This window comes from Buteo buteo, chromosome 25, assembly GCF_964188355.1.
Source record: "Buteo buteo chromosome 25, bButBut1.hap1.1, whole genome shotgun sequence".
NCBI classification, from domain to species: domain Eukaryota; kingdom Metazoa; phylum Chordata; class Aves; order Accipitriformes; family Accipitridae; genus Buteo; species Buteo buteo.
The window spans coordinates 7,907,581-7,925,321 of record NC_134195.1 but is presented as its reverse complement, the minus strand read 5'-3'; the positions used below and the strand labels follow the sequence as shown (position 1 = coordinate 7,925,321).

Genomic DNA, 17,741 nt, shown 5'->3' with positions numbered 1-17,741 from the left:
GGCTGGGGCAAAGACCTTGGCAGGTCAAGGTATACCATATTCGCTCCTCTCCCCTTCTCCAAAAAGTCAGTCATCTCGCAGGAGGCAAACAGGTTGGCTGAGCACTATTTACCCTGTTTAAATCTATGCTGGATGTTTTCAGCATGGTCTCTAATTGCTCCTGGGAGGATGTGTATCATAACTCTGTGCACTGTTAATGGCTTTGGATTGCTTTTTCCTATCCATTTAAGATGCTTGCAGCCAGTGGTTCTTCTAATTATTTTGACATACAGTTATTCCCAGTCCCAGAAGCTCATCATGGAAGAATAAAGGAAGTTCCCTCAGCATGCAAGTGGATGCTGGTGGGAAAGGCATGGCTTGCACTACTCGCTGCCAGACCAAACCCAACTCTTTCTTTGGCCCTTGAGAATGAGCGTCACCCAGTCCTGCATGCATCTATCCCTCTCCTTCTGTTGCTTTTCCACCCTCCCACCCCCAAAATTGTTTACCCTGGGGTCGGCTGGGATAGAGTTAATTTTCACAAGAAAGCTGGGAGGGGGCACAGCCAGGACAGCTGACCCAAACTAGCCAAGGGAATATTTGATACCATATGACGTCATGCTCAGTATGTAACTGGGGGAGCTGGCTGGAGGGAAGAGGGATCGCAGCTCAGGAACAGGCTGAGCATCGGGTTCCAGGTGGTGAGCAGTTCCATTGTGCATCACTCGCTTTATACATTCTTTTATTAGTATTTTTGTTATTATTACTTCTTGCCTGCTTGTGTTGCCCTGTTAAGCTCTCCTTATCCCATGAGGTTTTAACTTTTTCTTCCAATTCTCCTCCTCATCCCACCTGGGGGGAAGGAGTGAGTGAGCAGCTGCATGGTGCTTAGTTGCTGGCTGGGCTTAAACCACAACATAGTTCAATTCTGGGTCTAGAAGGAATAGGAGCACCAAAATATACCAAACTCAAAGACTGCTGTTTCCCTGAGTGTCACTCTTCTCAAGCAGCAGAGAGGGCAAAGAATTTTGTGAAGTGCAAGCATGTATTTCATCCTGTTCCCTTCTCTGTTTCTCTATCTACCTAAAATTAACATCAGACTTATCCAAACTTTGCTAACACACATGACAATATGAGTACATTGGAGTCCTGCTTTGTTTGCTAATAACAATTTTATTCAATTTCTGTTTGCTTATTTCTGTATGACTGAAAGCATCCGTCTATTCTATGCATTTATATGAAAAATTAGCATTCAGAAAAAAATGACTATGCCACAGCGTAATGTAAATATCAAGCAGCTTTGAAAAAATAAATCATGAAGCTAATACCCAAGGAAGTATTTTGCCTTTTGATTTCTTAAGAGAATGACAGATTTTGCCAGAAATGTATTTTAAGATCTGGAAGGCAGCAAATTATCAATAGTGAAACAAGGTATTCCTCATAACTCAGAGAAATAAGTAGATAGCAGACAAAAACATTAAGATTTTGGTAATATTCCCTTTGTAAAATCCAAACCATATTGCTTGTAAAGAAACTATATGACTGGTGTCTTACTGAATATTGTTTTAAAAATTCAGGGCTTTAGTCTGCAAATTCTTATTCATGTAAATCATTCCTGTACATTTGCATCTCTATGGATTTGCAGGGTACAGCTTCTCTGTGTCTTGTCTCCCTCAGGGTTGTCATGCAGGTGATGGTAAGGAAGTTACTCAGTAGAGATTACAGAGTCTAGTATCCGTGTTTCTTGTAATACTGGGCTCGCGCAACCACGTCGTTGGAGTAGTCATCGTGGGTGGTGCCGATGTCCATTCTGTCATAGCTTTGGACGTTCCTAGGACCAGCGTTGTAGGCAGAAATCCCACCTGAAACAAAACTCCAAAAGAACTCATACAGACTTAAAAAAACCAGGGAAAATTCCAGCCTGATGTGTTCAGCTTTTACTGTTTTGAAAGCTTTCACTTATCAGGACTTTGGAAGGGGAATAGGCGGCGTTATCAGATCTTCTTTGACTTAAATGGGGCTCTGCAAACAGCTTACATTTTTTCCTGAATCCACCAAAACATCTGAAAGATATTGAGGTTTTGTGTTCACAGATATTTGCAGCTTGAGGAACTTGTACCGTTTACCTGGCCCAGCACAAGGCCTTCATTTATACTGGGCTTGTTCAGAATAGAATAGAATGGGACCATATCATATCATATCATATCTCATGTCATATAATATCATATCATATCCAACATCATCCTTGTAACTTCTCACTCATTCTTGAAAACTACTGCTCTTAAAGGAGAGCTGAAACACACTAATACATTGCTTTATCTTTGTCTCGCAGCTGTGTGTATGCTACTCCATATGCTGTGTTGAAAAGCAGAGGTATCTGAGGTAGCTGTGAAACAAACCTGCTGTGGCACCCCAGCAGTCCAAGGGGGCTGCAGGGTGCAGCCTGCTTTGAAGCGGGCAGCTATTCGATGTTGTGCAGCACAATTTTGCAATTCCTTGAGAGCAAACAACTCATCTCCTTTGTCAACAGAGATATGGAGTGAACTGCTGGCCCCGTTCAAGTAAACCACGGAGCTATTTGTTAACATGAACGGCTGTAGGAGACTCCTCATGGTCAGATAAGTTAAAGCTCAGCTCTTATATAGACTAGGTTTCAGGTGTATAAATATTTGCCACATGGTGGTGAAAATTCAGCAAGACTGCCATACTAAGGAAAGGCAGAAACTACACAGAATTGACAAAGCTTGTCTTTTGCCGGTGAAATAAAAGAGGGGTGAAAAGCTAAGCCACAGCCTGCTAGAAACGTAGTTTTTGAGAAACATGGGAACTAATTCAGTATGTTCTCATCCTAAAGTTTTTCTTCTCTCCTGGACAAAACCTGTGGCTTGTACCTTACCCTTCAGCTGTTGATCCTTTGTCCAGCGTGGGAACTTCTTCTGTATTGTCTTTATCATCATGATAAGTATGTTTGTGCCCTGGGTAAGATGAGCTTCACTGTTCCATTGTCCCACAGGTCTATGTGAGTTTTTGTCAACCTAGAAATATCAAAACAACAAAAAGAAGTCATTTCCCTGCTGTAATGGATGATAAGTTTAGGAGTCTTACTTTTATTTATATGCTATTTGTTTATCAGGTTTTAGTGGAGTATCAGCAAATACCTGCATTAAACCAAATCCATTTCCATTGTCTCCCCAGCCATTCTTCAGTGCTTTGCCAGCATGAGATTCCCGGGAGATGATGCCAGCGATCAGGGCTGGTTCTATGCACAGTTTTTCACCAACTTTCTTAATGAGTGTTTTATATTGATCCATAGCTCTTAGGTCCCGTTCAGCGATCTTTTCTGAAGCTCTAACTCCTGTAATTAAAATCAAAAGTAAAGATAATTGCTTAATAACTTTTAAAACTCAGAATTGTCTTTCACCTCTCTCTTTCTAATACAGACAGAATTACACCAACATTTTGTTTGCCTTGCCTCTGGGAGGAGGTAGATGATCGCCTACAGGGCTATTATGCAGGCTCAGCAGCTAGTGTGTGTTCAGCGCTTTGGAAATGTGAAGGATTTGGCATTATTGTCCCATGGAGAAATGGAGCTGTCTGGCAGAAGAGGGATACTCACCAGAGTAGGGTAAACCCTCTGGCTTTGCAGTTTTCCTTGAAGCCCCAGGGGTTCTAATTCTGTTGACACTGCCGTAGCAATCCGTGCGGCCCTGGGAGGCACCTGCAGAGGGGACACGGAAAGGCTCAAGCAGTAAAAACCTTTTGTGGCTGCAAGTGAAACCCAAGGGGAGGCTGCACCCCGGAGAGGATGGGCTGTGGGGTGCGGGAGACACACGGGACCGCCTCTGTCCCTCGTTGTGATGGAGAGGAGGGGAGGTCCTGCCCTGCGCCCAGCACCCTGCGCCCACCCGTCCCTCAGGGGCCACCCCTCCTTCTGCAAGACTCACGAGGGGACCCAAGCACTCTCTCCCTGCATAGACTTTAGTGGCAACCGAGATTTTGGGGAGGGAGGTGAGGAAGCGCATCAATGTCTCCTGCTTCCCGGCCCCGGGGAGCGTGTGCCCGGCTGGTTGGGGTGAGGCAGCGAGGGGTGACAGACTTACCCAGGAGGGCAGCAAGGCCCAGCAGCACGAGCATTGTGTACGTGGAGCGGTTCTTCCTGAGCATGCCAAACAGCCTGAAAATCAATCAGTCAGCACTGGCACGCATGAAGGCACTGATATAGCGCACTGCTTGCCAAATAAACACAAAGAAACTCTTTCTGAGCTGATGGGGTGTTTCTCTTGGTTGGGTAGGCAAAGCAATACACAGATGGAGTTGTGTCTCTTTTTATAAGAGACTCCAATGGCAACTCTCCTGCTCTGGCACAAACCAGGCTGCAGCCATTCAAAAGAGATTTGTGACCTCTCACTTCTGCTGGCGTTCCAAACCCATCTCTTCTACAACACACTGGTAACTTCCTCCAAATCTCAAACCCCAATATTTAACTCAGAAAACAGAATTAGTAATGTTCAGTGCCCTGTGCTGCTGCACTCCCACCATGAACGCCCTTACTCCGTATACAAACCACCTTTGCCATACCTGGACAGCTTCACCTGAATCTCCTCAGACTTTCTTTGTACCGAGAAACTGGCACTTTCAAGATGCAAGTTGTCTAAACCATTGTGGCTACCTACTTTAGGGTGAGTTGTACTCTGGGAACACCCATTTCCCCTCACGGGCTGTGAGGGGAGCCTAGGGAGATAGGCTCACGTATGGATGAGAGCCATGTAAATTTAGGTGACCTAAATTCAGAACTACAGGACAAATATCAGTATCCTTATTCAAGCAGAAATCTCAGGCAGGAAAAAGCTGCAGCCTCTGGGATGCCAAGGAGGTGGTATTGCTGAAGGGAAGGAGAAGAACTCCCACCCTGAGCAGTGGTATCTTACCTACTTGTCCACAGCTCAGCTTCTGGCATAGGACTGAGGTTTGGGGAAGTTTAATATATAGGGAAAGCAACCTTTCGTTCAGTGGTAATACGACACTATGATGAAATGTATTGGGCTGTGGTTTTGTCAGACTTAACAGCACTTTTTTCTCATGTAAACAGAACCTGCAGCACTATAGACATTGGTGTGGTGGCAAGTATGTACTCAGGAGTGGCATTTCCCAGATTTCCAAAGAGAAGAAGAAACACCTGATTTTTCTCTGGGTGTCTCTCCATCTACGTCTTATAGTTCACACCCTATTCCTGGCAGGAGCCATGGTGAGGGCTGAGCTAAAGACCCAGCATCCAGCTGTTCTGCAAGTGTTTGCCTCAGTCCCTTCCCAGCATCCCGGGCTGTGTCCCTACTGCTCAAGAAAAGAGGGCTGGGACTGACCCTGGGCTGTTGGCCACGTGGCACGGAGGGGCATGTAGCCCTACTGCCTGGGCTAGCACTCTCCTGAGAGACTGGCCGTGTCCATGCTGGTGGCCCATCTCCTCCTGCCTGGGGGGAGTGCTCCCGAGACAGTGTGTTCTGCCGATATTGCTTGTCAGCAAAAAAAAATAATGACACCTTGTTGTTTCAGCTTTTTTTTTGTTTTTTGTAATAGCTTTTAACGAGTCCAAAGCATCTCTGAAATGATTCAGACAACCCTTACACTTTGCCTCAACATTTCTCTCTGCTGTGAAGGTGGGAGGTTTCTGGCATATGCCTGCCTGTGAGTAGAGGGACTGTAATGAGCTGGGTGTTTCCAAACACCGAAACTGCGTTTGCCACCTGGGGACAGACACCAGTGCTAAGGATACCGGTGTCACATTAACGAGGGGTTATTTGCCTGCAGCTGCCCAAGTCAGAGGGTCTTGGAGGCCCTTGCCTCCGTCTACCAAGCTCCCTGCCTGTCCTCGAGAGACCTCTCCCTCTGCTTCCCAGCCGCACTTCTGCACACTCACAACCCTTTCCCTGCCACCTCACATGCCAAAAATACCACAGGGGGGAAAAGTATTGCCCGCTGTGGGTGGGGGAGTCTGGCTGGTGTCTTTGTGTTGGGGCTGAAAGGAGTCATTTAGGATGACCTCCCTCCCCTTGGGACCAAGTTCGTGATTGCTCTGGACTGAATTAAGGTGAAACGACACCAGCCAACTAGTTTAACCATTTATTAATACAGAATGCAAGGCATGAAGGTAGATACAATAACTAAATGGCAACTACTTAACTAGACAACTCAACTACACAAACAAGTCCCATACCACATGTATAAAGAGAGGAGGAGAGAGAGAAAGAGAGAGACAGACACAGAAGTTATCACCACCCGTGGATCCAGCGGCGTGCTGTTGGTTATTGGTGTCTTGGTGGTGGGGGATCCCACCCCTAGCTCCTGATGGCACCATTTTATACAGTCCGAGTCCCAAAGTCTCCGCCCGGTTCCAAGAAGTAGTCAAGGCAACGGCACGTTTGCCACAGAGACTTTGGTACCCACACAACGATCGTGTGGTGTCTCCAGTCCATTGCGCATGCGGATGTGTTTTTTAGGGGGTCGTCGGTTGTCGGGTCCCCCCATTAAGTGCCGTGACCACCAGACGACCTTTCGTTGCGCCTGTGCCGTAATGTGTTGGCAGTTATTGCGTCAGGCTGTGGATTCTTGTGTGCAGGGCTCTGCCCTGTAAACGGGCATCTTGTGGTTTCTTCTGTGCCAAGAAATGTTAAGACAAATATCTGTCACCTACACTTTGGAGGCTGTAGTTAGTCTCCAAAAGGCGTGTAGGGGTCAGAAAGCAAAGCGGAGGAGGGCTTGTTGGGTACAGCTTTATTAGCAGTGGGTTCGACTTCTTCTGCTGATGCCTTTCTTTGCAAGCCCTGTTTCCTTCGATGGTGTGGATGCACAGGGTCTCATCCCACCTCTGACAGCATCTTCACAAGATGGAGCTGCTGCACAAGGCTGGCTGTGATTAAAGAAGCGGCACGCTGCTCCCCCAGGTTTACCTTTATTATTTAATACCTGGGCAGATGAGTGCCTCGTGGACCTGGCATATTTGCTGAAGAAGACTGATATTTTAACATTATCTCTTGGAAATCTCACAGAAGGAGATGCTGATAATGAATAGTGGAGTGGGAATTTCCCCCCACTTTTAGTTGGAGCAAGGCAAATAACACTGAGTCCGTTATTAACTGGTTGCTGTGGTCACCGGATTAGCTGAACCTCTCTCTGCACCCTCTCTGTCTTCCCCAAGGACCCCCTCAGCCCCCATGATTTCACTTCTCCCACGGGGCTCGTGCTCCCATGGTGGGACTGCAGTGCTGGTTTTCCCAGCCGTTCTGCTCTCCTCTGCCCCTGCAGTTTATTCTCCCTGGTAGTCCGCAGTCAGAGGAATGAGGTGGGCCAAAACAACCCTCTTAAAATGTTGCTTCTTTACCTCTAAAAGCAAAGCCCAGCTTTGTGGGGAGAAGGGATACAGATGCCAAAGTGCCACTTGATATGCTAGGTGAGCTTTTTCAGTCCAAGCCCATTACGCCTGGGGTGTTGGCATCACTGTTTTGCTGATTCTCCCTTGCCCAGCCCCTGACTGACCTGTAAGCCACATTGGTGCTCCCAGAGCCAACGCGGGGAGCTCCTCTGTGCGACAAGCTGTGCAGCATCCAGGCGAGCAGCTCCTTCATCGTCTCTCACCATGTGTGCTGAGAAGATTAAATCTGTGTTTTCTATTCTTCCCTCTGGCTGCATCTTCACAGAGCCACAGAAGCACAGAGTGATGGAGGCTGGAGAGGACTTCAGGAAGTCTCTAGTCCAACCCCTTGCTCAAAGCAGTACCAACGTTGAAGCTAGATTGGATTTCTCAGGGCCTTACACTGCCAAGTTTTGAACACCTCTGAGGACAGAGATTCCCCAGCCTCTCTCTGCAACCTGGTACAGTGCTTAAACACCCATGATTTTTTGTGAAAAACTCCTTTTCTTTTATCAAGTCTAAATTTGCCTTGTTGTAACATGTGACTGTTGCCTCTGACCCACTTGCTGTGCACCTCTGAGAAAAGTATGACTCCACTTTCTCTATAAGCTCCACAGAGGTATCTGGAAACGTCTCCCAAAAGCCTTGTCTTCTCCAGGCTGAGCAGACCTAGTTCCCTCAGCCTCTGCTTGTATAACTTGTGCTCCAGCTTGGTGGCCTGCACTGGCCTACAGCATATCAGGGTCCGTTTTGTACTGAGGAGCCCAAAATTCAGCACAAGTGCAAGTAGATGGGAGGGATCACTTCCTTGGACCTGCTGGTGATGCTTTTCCTAATGCAGCCTAGGAGGCTGTTGGTTGCCTTTGCTGTAAGGGTGCGTTACCCACTTGTGGTCAACTTGCTGTCCACCAGGACTCCCACAGCTTTCTCCACAGAGCTGCTTTCAAACTGGCTGGTCTCCAGCATGTACTGGTGCTTGGGACTTTCCTGTGTCAGGTGCGGGTCTTGGCAGCGCCTGCAGTTGAATTTCATGAGATCCCTGTCCAGCCTGTCCACATTCCTCTGACTGGCAGCTTTGTCCCACCAAGCACCTGTGAACCGTTGGTGCTGGGGACACTAAACAGTACTAGCTGCAGGATCAGTCCCCAGGGGATCCCCCTAGTACCTGGCCACCAGCAAGGCTTTGAACTGTTGGTCATCAACCTTTGGCCACAACAGCACAGCTAACTTTTCAGCCTCCATATAGAGCAATCTGACAGTCCTTCTACTGAAATAGCTTGGGTATGTGGTAAGTGCATGACACCTACCTATAGTACATATAGCAAGGGCCACAATGATCGAGTCAATAAATAGTATTCATGAACTATCAGTAGGCAGCTCTTCATTGATCACAGCAGTCACATGGGAGAGGCAATTCTGCTTTACCCAGAAGCCAGACTGCAGGGCACTGGATCAGATCCAGTACCAGCTACTCTTTACTCTTCTCTCCTGTGTATGGCAGGAGGGAGGGACAGCCTTCTGCAATTAAATGCTGAGGGCAGACATCTGTGGGATAATCTGGTCCCCTATATGGCCCTTGTGTCTCAGGCATGCAGCCACATCTTGTTAGAGATTGTCTCTGTTTCTAAGGAAAAGGTACAAAAAATACGCTGCCAGGATTTTTATTATTATGACAGGAGTCTATATTCCTGATTTCTCTAACTGTGCACATATCCAAGCCCCTCCTGAACTTTGTCAGTTCCTTGATCTGCATCAGCTGAGGTGTGACTTAATAGGAAGGGAATTCATAAATAAAACCTGATTTAAAGGACAGAAATGGGACCAATTTTCTCCTTGCCTGCCTTGCAACAAGAAACCTCTCCAGTTCTTGGAAATGAAGTGTTTCTGGAAGACTAAGGGCTGCAGCAGGGCAGTTCGTGGTGTGAAGGCACGAGAGTCTCGGGTCAGCTGCATCCTCGCTGTGTGGGTTTTTTCATGCTCTTGAACTTTTCTCCTCTATTGCTAATTAGATTAATAAGGGTAGGGTAAGAAATGAGTGATCCTAGTTATGCCTTCAGGGCAGACACTAGGCTGATAGAAGCTTCCCAAAGCAATCAAGCCCATTTAAGCTGTGGGAGGTTACCCAGCCGTTGGCAGGGAGGCAGGATGCTCTGGGTGCTGGGAGCTCCTGTGCTGGGGGCAGGTCCCTCATCACAGTGGCCTCATGGGGAAATGCAGGGCCTTGTAGATGGTTGAGGCATGGGAAGAACTGGCAAAACTTCATGGATGAGAGGAGCAGCCTAGAAGGGGTAGGCTGCACCTGAGCTGTAAGACAGCCAGGCTGTGGCACTGGAAATTAAAGAGTTTGTAGAGTATTTCCACTAGAAGCAGGGGAAGCTGAGACATGCAGAGGACTGACATGTTCTACAAGGTGGACATGGCTGACATTCAGTTTACCTCTGAAAAAAACAGGAGGGAAACAAGCACCATGATCACAATAAATGAGAAAGACAAAATAGAATAATACAGTGGCAAGGGTTTGGCACATGCAATATTAAGCAATGAAGAGAGGGCGAACTTAAAAGTGCTTCTGCACGGATCCTAGAGGCGTCAAAAACAGGCCGGATGAACCCAAATGCCTGGTGCCAAATGACAACCCTGAGATAGAAGATATCTCAGAAACTTGGTGGAGGCTAGGAAACCAATGAGATACAGCACTGCCAGCCTTATAGGAGCGACAGAGTAGGATGTAGAGGTGGAGGACTGGTGCCGTATGTGAAGAATAAAAATGTAACAGCATAAAAATATTACAGGAAAAGAGAAGCATCCTAAAAACCTGTGAGTGGAAATCCTAGTCACTACTGACAAAAATGTTGTAGTAGGACTGTACTATTGATCCTTCAGGAGGACAGCAAGAGTGGTCAGTGAGACCAGAGAAGAAGTAAATACAGGATGGTGGTATGAGTGAGAGCCTGCGTACAGGCTGAATCGATGCCTTGTCAGGATAAGATGCAGAAGCAGAATTTTTGGTTGCAATAAGTCCCTGCCTGCAGGAAGAGCTGGTCCAAGAACCCACAGAAACAAACGCTAAAGAGTGGTACAATGGCTTTGTTTCACGGGTGTTAGTGGGAAACTGCTCTGAGGTTACAATCCCACAACATGATCACTTTTAACACTGAAATGGGAAAAAAACAGGCCATGTGCATCCACTATGGGAGTACTCAGTTTCAAGGAAGGCAACTAAATAAACTAAGGCAAGCATTAGAAACAACAGTCCCCAGCAAAAAGGAGCAGCTCCAAACCAAAGAAGCCTGCAAGCGTCCTGGAGGCTGTTCAAAAATACCATGTTAGAAGTAAAAGAATGCCACAACTCAAGAAGAAAACAAAATGTTGTCCCCTCAAAGGAAAAGTTACAGTGACTGCCATCGGGAAAAGTCTGCTCTGCAGGAAATGGAAAACTTGTCCATCTGAGAACTGGTGTTAAATTGACATAAAACACAGGTCACATGTAAACAAGGAAAAGGACTGAAAAAGGCCTTGGAGGGTGCCTTGCAAGGGATGCTCAAACTGTTAGCAAAACATGACAAGCAGCTGGGGGAAGGTCAGGGCCTCTTGGTGAAAAAGGTGTGAAAGGGGGACTCAGGGGTGACAAAGCCTTCGTAGTCCTTTGTAGCCTTCCTACCGGTCTTTACTGTGGAGGCTGTGGGGAGGTTCCCACCCTGGGACAGTTGACAGAAGTCAGATTAACTCAGTATAAATAGGAAGTAAGTACTGGAGCAAACAGAAAGCCTTCCTGCCAGTGACTCTGAGCTGGCTGGGGGCACTGAGCTGTGCCACAGCAGAGCAGGCAGCCTGGGCAAGGGCTCTGCTGCCGGGCGGCATCAGTGCCGGCATGCTGGTGGGTGCCTGGTGTCCAGAAGGGTCCTTGGGACCACAAGCTGGTGCCTGTCCTGGGCAATATAGGAGAGTGTACGTTAAACGTAAGATCACTGAGGTGATGGATAAACCTGGTCAGCTGGGAGATGGTCAGCCCAGCTCCCATAAGGGGCAATCCTGCCTTGGATCCTGATGGTCTTCTGGGACGATGTCAGCGAGTATGTGGATAAAGGCCAGTGGGTGAAGTATAGCTAGGTCCTCAGAAAGGATTTTATAAAGATTCAAACCAGTATTATGAAGGAACCTGTGGCCATGGCTTTGCCACCCAGAAGGCTGTAGAGGCCAACAGCACCAGCACATTCCCAAAGCGGCTGGATGGATTCATGGACAACAGCACTGTACAAAGGGTGGATGTGCCTCCTGCCACCCCTGTTAAACAGCTGGGGGTGCTGGGCTGGAAATGGACCACAGAAAGCAGCCAAACTCATGTGTCCTCCCCAGGCAGCATGTCCTACTGCTGCTGCTGGAGGCAGACTTCAGGGGTGACTGACCACCAGTTTGACTCACACACGGTTTCTCATGTTTGTCTGACATCTCCAGTTTAAAGTAGGGCTGGTGTTGCCCTTTCCAGCCTGGATAAAACATGAGGTTGTTTTTATCAGGAAGAAAACCCCATAAGATGAGCCCAGAATTTTGGGGTGCGGTCCCGAGTGTGCCCAAGGCAACCACCAGAGAAGCACTGTCCTGGGGACAGCTTGCTGGCTAGGAAATCCCAGCCCACTTTTTCAATGAGTAACAAAGGAGAACAAACCAGTTATTCAGCACTGCATTGCTGTGGTGGCATTTCCCTTTGTTTTCTGCACGTCTCAGAGAGAGAGACATGGACATGTGGCTTAAACCATTCCGACTCTGGCATTCAGAGTCAGTCATCAGAGCAATCTGTTCACTCACATGGCTTATGGCTCTAGCCCATGGGGACTTGTTTTTGGCAGTGGTTTCCTACTGCTTCAGCTACTGCTGAAACAGGTTGTTTAATTGCTCCCTCTACCTGGTGTCTATGAAAGCCAGTCATTGCAGCCTCAGACTTCAGACAGATCCCTGAGCCATGGAGAGATCAGCCCATACCACCTGCAGCTTAACAAGTCGATGAGAGAGAAAGCTTGCCACCTCACACTTGCTGTTTATTGTAAGAAGCACATTTAAATACATTTCCCAATACTGACATTGGTTGTAAAACCAAAGCATAGGACCCTTACAGAGAAGATTTTTCTTCCCTGTCTGTCATTTGTTGTCTTTTCGATTTGCTGACTGCTGATTCTGATGCAGCGTTGTTAGCCAGGGAAGATCCTTAAACAACACCTATTGCATTTCCCCACTCCACAGCAGCATGATATAGAGCTACTTTTACATGTTGGCCTTTGTTCTTTAAAACACCCAGTGAATGTTGCATTGTTTCATTACCCTGAAAGTTTTCTGAAGTATCCAACACAAACCTGCCAAACTCAATGCTACTTGCCTTACCCTCAAGGGGAAGGAAAGGACGTGGGTCATTGCCCTCCATTTCTTTTGCATATTAGAAAATCATGACTGTGTCCTCTTTCGCTTTTCTGGAAAAAAAAAAATAATCTAATTCCTTGTTTCCTATAGGCTGTACGTTCCATTTGAGTTGTGATCCTCCTGAGCACATTTTTGTTGGTGTGACAGACTCAAACACTGTAGCTGAGCCTCACTGATGCTGATAGCTGAGAGGAGAATTACCCCAGGTGCTTCATATACACTGCTATGAGAAAAATAAATCCCCAGATGGGATTCTCCCCTCTTCTTTTTTTTCTCTTCCCCCTCTCCCCTCACATCAACTTGTTTGGTCCCCACTGGACCCCCCAGCCCTTTCCGCAGGAAGGTCTCCCACCCATTCTGCCCCTACTTACGTTGCTCTTTGAGCTCCTCAAGTGTTTTGCACTTGTGTTTACTTTATTTCACTACTTTGGTTCCTAACTGGTTTTTGTAGTTTTTAACCATCAGTGGAAGTGATCACGTTCCCTCTCAGCGTAACCCATGGTTTAATAGCTCTTGTCCACCATTCATTTTCTGACCACGAATTTGAGATAAACTGGTGTAGGACAGACTTGCGTGGGTCCACTTGAAATGTCTCACCAGTTTGACCACAAGCTGCTGATAACCAGTGCTTTTTGTACTTATCTTAAGGCCCTATGAGGGTGTTTTGGGTTTGTGTGGTGTGGTTTTGGTAGTGGGGGAGGGGGCCGCAGGGGTGGCTCCTGTGAGAAGCTGCTAGAATCTTCCCTGGCTCCAACTCAGACCCACCTCTGGCCCAGGCCGACCCAATCAGTGATGGGATAACGTATTTAAGAAGGGGAACCTGCAGTGAGTAGGGGGATTGGAATGTGAGAGGAACACTTCTGCAGATACCGAGGTCAGTGAAGAAGGAGGGGAAGGAGGGGAGCCTGAGGAGGTTGATGCCCCCGCAGCCCCTGGTGAGATGGCAGGCTGTTCCCCCCCAGCCCATGGAGGGGAGTGGAGGCCCCCAAAGGTGGCCAGGACTCCATGACAAAGCCCGTGCTGGAGCAGTCTGTGACTGAAGGACTGCAGCCCATGGAAAGGACCCATGTTGGAGAAGTTTGTGAAGGACTGTCTCCCGTGGGAGGGACCCCATGCCAGAGCAGGGGAAAAGTGAGGAGTCCTGCCCCTGAGGAGGAAGGAGCGGCAGAGACAACATGTGATGAACTGACCCCAACCCCCATTCCCCGTCCCCCTGAGCCGCTGGTGGAGAGAAGGTAGAGAACTTGGGAGTAAAGTTAAGTCCGGGAAGAAGGGAGGGGTGGGGGGAAGGTGTTTTGAGATTTGGGTTTACTTCTCATTATCCTTGTTTTGATTTGATTTGTAGTAAATTAAATTGATTTCGTTTTTTCCCCAAGTTGAGTCTTTTTTTTGCCTGTGACCATAAGTGGTGAGTGATTCCTCCCTGTCCTTGTTTCGAGCCATGAGCCTTTCTTTATATTTTCTCTTCCCCATCCCACCGGGTGGGAGGAGTGAGTGAGCTGCTTCGTGGTGCTTTGTTGCTGGCTGGTCTTAAACCATGACAGAGGGAACTTCAGATTGCTGCCGAAAGCCTTATCGAGCTCATGATGGCACAACCACAGCTTCTCTTTTGGCCACTTATCTGGTGAGATAAGGACTTTTGGTTGGCCTGAGGTGGTTTTTCCCTGCCTAGCCAGGCTGCCGGAGCCCTCCTGACTGTTTCTCACTGCTTTGTCATTGCCCAGGTGCTCACGAAGGAATCATTCAATACTTTACTCTGGCATCTTCCTCAGTGTTGCAGCCAGGTGTCCTGGTCTGTAATTCCCCAGACCTTTCTTTCCCCTCTGATTCGGCTTTTCTCTTTCCTTACCTACTGTGGTGGGTTGTCCCTGGCTGGATGCCAGGTGCCCACCAAGCCACTCTATCACTCCTCTCCTCAGCAGGACAGGCCAAGGAGAAAGTAAGATGGAAAAAACCTCACAGGTCAAGATAAAGGCAAAAGTTTAATAAAGCAAAAGCATAGGTCATGTGCAGAAGCAAAGGAAAAACAAAAGATTTATTCTCTACTTCCCATCATCAGGCGATGTTCAGTCACTTCCCAGGACGTAGGGCTTCGGTACATGTAGCAGTTGCTCCGGAAGACAAACATCGTAATAACGAATGCCCCCCCCGCCCCTTCTCTGAGCTTTTGTTGCAGATCAGATGTCATATGGTATGGAATATCCCTTTGGTCATTTGGGGTCAGCTGTCCTGGCTGTGTCCCCTCCCAAGATCTTGCCCACCCCCAGCCTGCTGGTGAGGGGGGAATGTTGGAGAGACAGCCCTGAGCTCAGCAGCGCCCAAAACACCGGTGGGTTATCGACGCCTTTCCAGCTCCCAATAGAGAGCACAGCCCTAGGAGGGCTGCTATGGGGAAAAGCTGCCTGTTTTTTTTAATAGACCACAGGTCAAAAGGGTGACCAAGAGTGCGACTGCAGCAGCCCTGTGTACACCAGCCAGATGAGTAACTTCCAGTAACAGGGACACAGGTGACCAAGAAAAGATCAGAGGGAAAAGCAATCTGAACTCACTGCTTGTGAAGAAAGCTTTTGCTCAACTCTTCAGGCAGTGTGTCACTGTTAAACTTTCCTTAATTATTTACTCCTTCCTGCCAATTTATCGATTTCACTTTATATTTCAACGTGTTTTCTACAGAGATTTTCCTTATTCACTACAAAGTGCTGATACCCTAAAATAATATTTGCAACAAAATATGCAATTCCTCTTAAATACACTTAAAAAATAAATAATCCTTTGTGGCAATGCTGCACTAGCCAGCAGGCAGATCTGCAGGCCCTTGGGTGTTGCTACCATAATGTAAAGCAGCAGCTTCATAGGTAGTGCATGTAGAAATGGGAATCCTAAGGAGCTCACAGATCTGCAGGGATGGCAACACCAGTAGTGGTGACAGGGAACTTGGTGGCAGCAATTAAGGGCGACATGAAGGGAACCAGAGAAAGCTCCACTTTTGTTCACCCTCTGAACTCAAAAAACAACTTTATACATGTAGGCAGCAATGAGATTCCCTGCCCCATTTGAAGTTTATACTGATCTACCAAAAATGCATTCATAGGTTTTACATAAGAGGTTTGTATAACACAGAAGTTTATATAACATAATGCACCAAAGACTTCATCCTATGAATTTTACATAAGCTTACAAGTAGCGGGGATCAAACCATGTGATATGTTTCATAAGTTTATATGACAAAGTAATGATTTTACTGAAGTTATCATAATATTGTGCAGAATTCACTAGAGACTAAATAATATGTAGTTTAATACCTGCCATTGCTTAACACTGAACTGTTTCCTGTAGACTTAAAAAAAAATCACTAACGTTACAGAAATCCTAGAGCTCCCTCTGGTCTCCAGAGATGATAGAATGAGTTTGCTTGCAAATACATTAATCATGCGCAGTCCTTGCTGTGACTGTAAGCAGATGAGTGACTGGCAAGACAAAGAGCACAGCATTAAAATCACCCCGCTTGCAAAAGCTGTCTCCAAACCAGCTCCCATGCTGCCTGCGTTGACCCTGCCCAGCAGCCCAGGCACACGTGTGGTGCAGCCCCGTGCTGCCAGGCAGAAACTGCCAGGCACGTCGCTTCTGCATCGGCAATGGTGACAGCTGGCAGAAAGGTGCCCTGACGCCTCCAAAATGGTTATTCAAAAGGCTAAATGTGAACGTTCTTATTCTTTTCACAGGTTTGGGGGCAGCACCCAGGCTGGGGCTGCCTTGTGCCCTGCCTCCCAGACCAGCTCTTCTCACCCACCCCAGTCTGAAACACCATTTTCCCCTCCGTGCTCTCAAATTGAGTTTTAGACCCATTCCAAGAGTATCAAATTGGGTTATTTACTCAAGTTGCAGGTTGCTGCCCACTGGGCCCCTTGAAATTGGGGGGGGGGAAAAAAAAAGATTGGGATTCAACATTTATCTTTATTTTCTCTCATTCTCAGTATTATTCTCAGTAAACCTAAATTTGCACCCAGATCCAACCACATTGAAGAATACTTTCAAACAGAGTTTATAAACCCAGAGTTAATTAGCTCCTAATTAGAAGTTGGAATTCCTGGCAGAGGAACAGGTGCTGAAATGCTTTTAAACTTGGAGAAAACCCGGCATAAACGTACCAAAGCTAAAGCAGGAAAGATTGTGGGTTTTTTTACCAACACTATTGTTGTGATACAGCTCCTGGGGCAGGTATGTACAGGGCTCGCTCCTGCTCAGAGGGCTGCTCTCTGATGGAAAGGTGTTTTGTATGCCTGCTGTGGCACCTGCAGTACTTCCCATAGAGAGGATTTCCCCTGTGTGAGGCTGCTTTTCACCCTAAAGAAGTCTCCAGCCCCACCATGGCCGCAGGCTCCAGGGCTCAGGAGACTAACAGAAGTGTGTTTAGCATTGTCCCCCACGAGGGTGGCCACAGGAATACACAGCTCGTGCAGAGATCAAAGGCTTGGCAAGCAGTCTCTTCATTGCCCTGCAGCCAGCACAGTCAAGGGGAAGAAAGACTTTAACTCGGGGGACAGGGAGCGGAAAGGAGGTGGATGGAGGAGATGGGAAGAGCGCAGCTGATGCCCAGGGAGAGATGCTCGCATGCCTGGGGGCTGCATGAACAGCCCCGGGTTCAGCTTCGAATGGGAAGAGGCACCTTCCTCACCTGACACTTAAATGTTGCTGGTCTGTCCCCATCTGCCTTTCAAAGGCCCCAAGCTTGTGCTATCTTGTCCCTGCGGTCCACTAGGAAGCAGAGCTGAGCTCGCCCATTGGCGAGTGGGGAGCTGGGGCTTGCTGGAGTGAACAAGGTGCCGTTGCTGTTGCCACCAGCATCGGTCCTGCCAGGAGACCTGAGGAACTGCTCTGGGTACTACAATCACTACTGGGCTAGTCTATGTAGAGGGGAGGCTTGGTGGCAGGGCAGGTTTATGAG

At 47.6% G+C, this 17,741-nt stretch overlaps 1 protein-coding gene across 4 annotated transcripts; it reads right to left on the bottom strand.

The window, feature by feature from the left end:
* Nucleotides 1-1,138: 1,138 nt before the first annotated feature.
* LOC142044614 (lysozyme g-like) lies at nt 1,139-6,386 on the bottom strand. Of its 4 annotated transcripts, none has more exons than XM_075057252.1 (6): nt 6,236-6,386; nt 4,080-4,153; nt 3,596-3,697; nt 3,138-3,334; nt 2,876-3,014; nt 1,139-1,841 (listed from the first exon to the last, which is right to left on the bottom strand). In XM_075057252.1, exons 2-6 carry the CDS (start codon nt 4,141-4,143, stop codon nt 1,708-1,710), a joined length of 636 nt encoding a protein of 211 aa, XP_074913353.1. In that variant the 5' UTR covers nt 4,144-4,153; nt 6,236-6,386; the 3' UTR covers nt 1,139-1,707. The 4 variants fall into 4 exon arrangements, with proteins under 4 accessions (XP_074913353.1, XP_074913355.1, XP_074913354.1 ...); XM_075057254.1 differs by having other exon boundaries at nt 6,250-6,360; XM_075057253.1 differs by having other exon boundaries at nt 6,253-6,360.
* Between the last annotated feature and the right edge of the window lie 11,355 nt (nt 6,387-17,741).

What these genes read in the sequence shown, in the direction of transcription:
- LOC142044614 (XM_075057251.1), bottom strand. Translation starts at nt 4,936, where the DNA reads ATGCCAGAAGCTGAGCTGTGGACAAGTAG. An exon ending in AGAGGGTTTACCCTACTCTG is followed by an intron (nt 3,335 to 3,595) that starts GTGAGTATCCCT and finishes TTTTAATTACAG; the next exon opens with GAGTTAGAGCTTCAGAAAAG. An exon ending in ATGGATTTGGTTTAATGCAG is followed by an intron (nt 3,015 to 3,137) that starts GTATTTGCTGAT and finishes TGATATTTCTAG; the next exon opens with GTTGACAAAAACTCACATAG.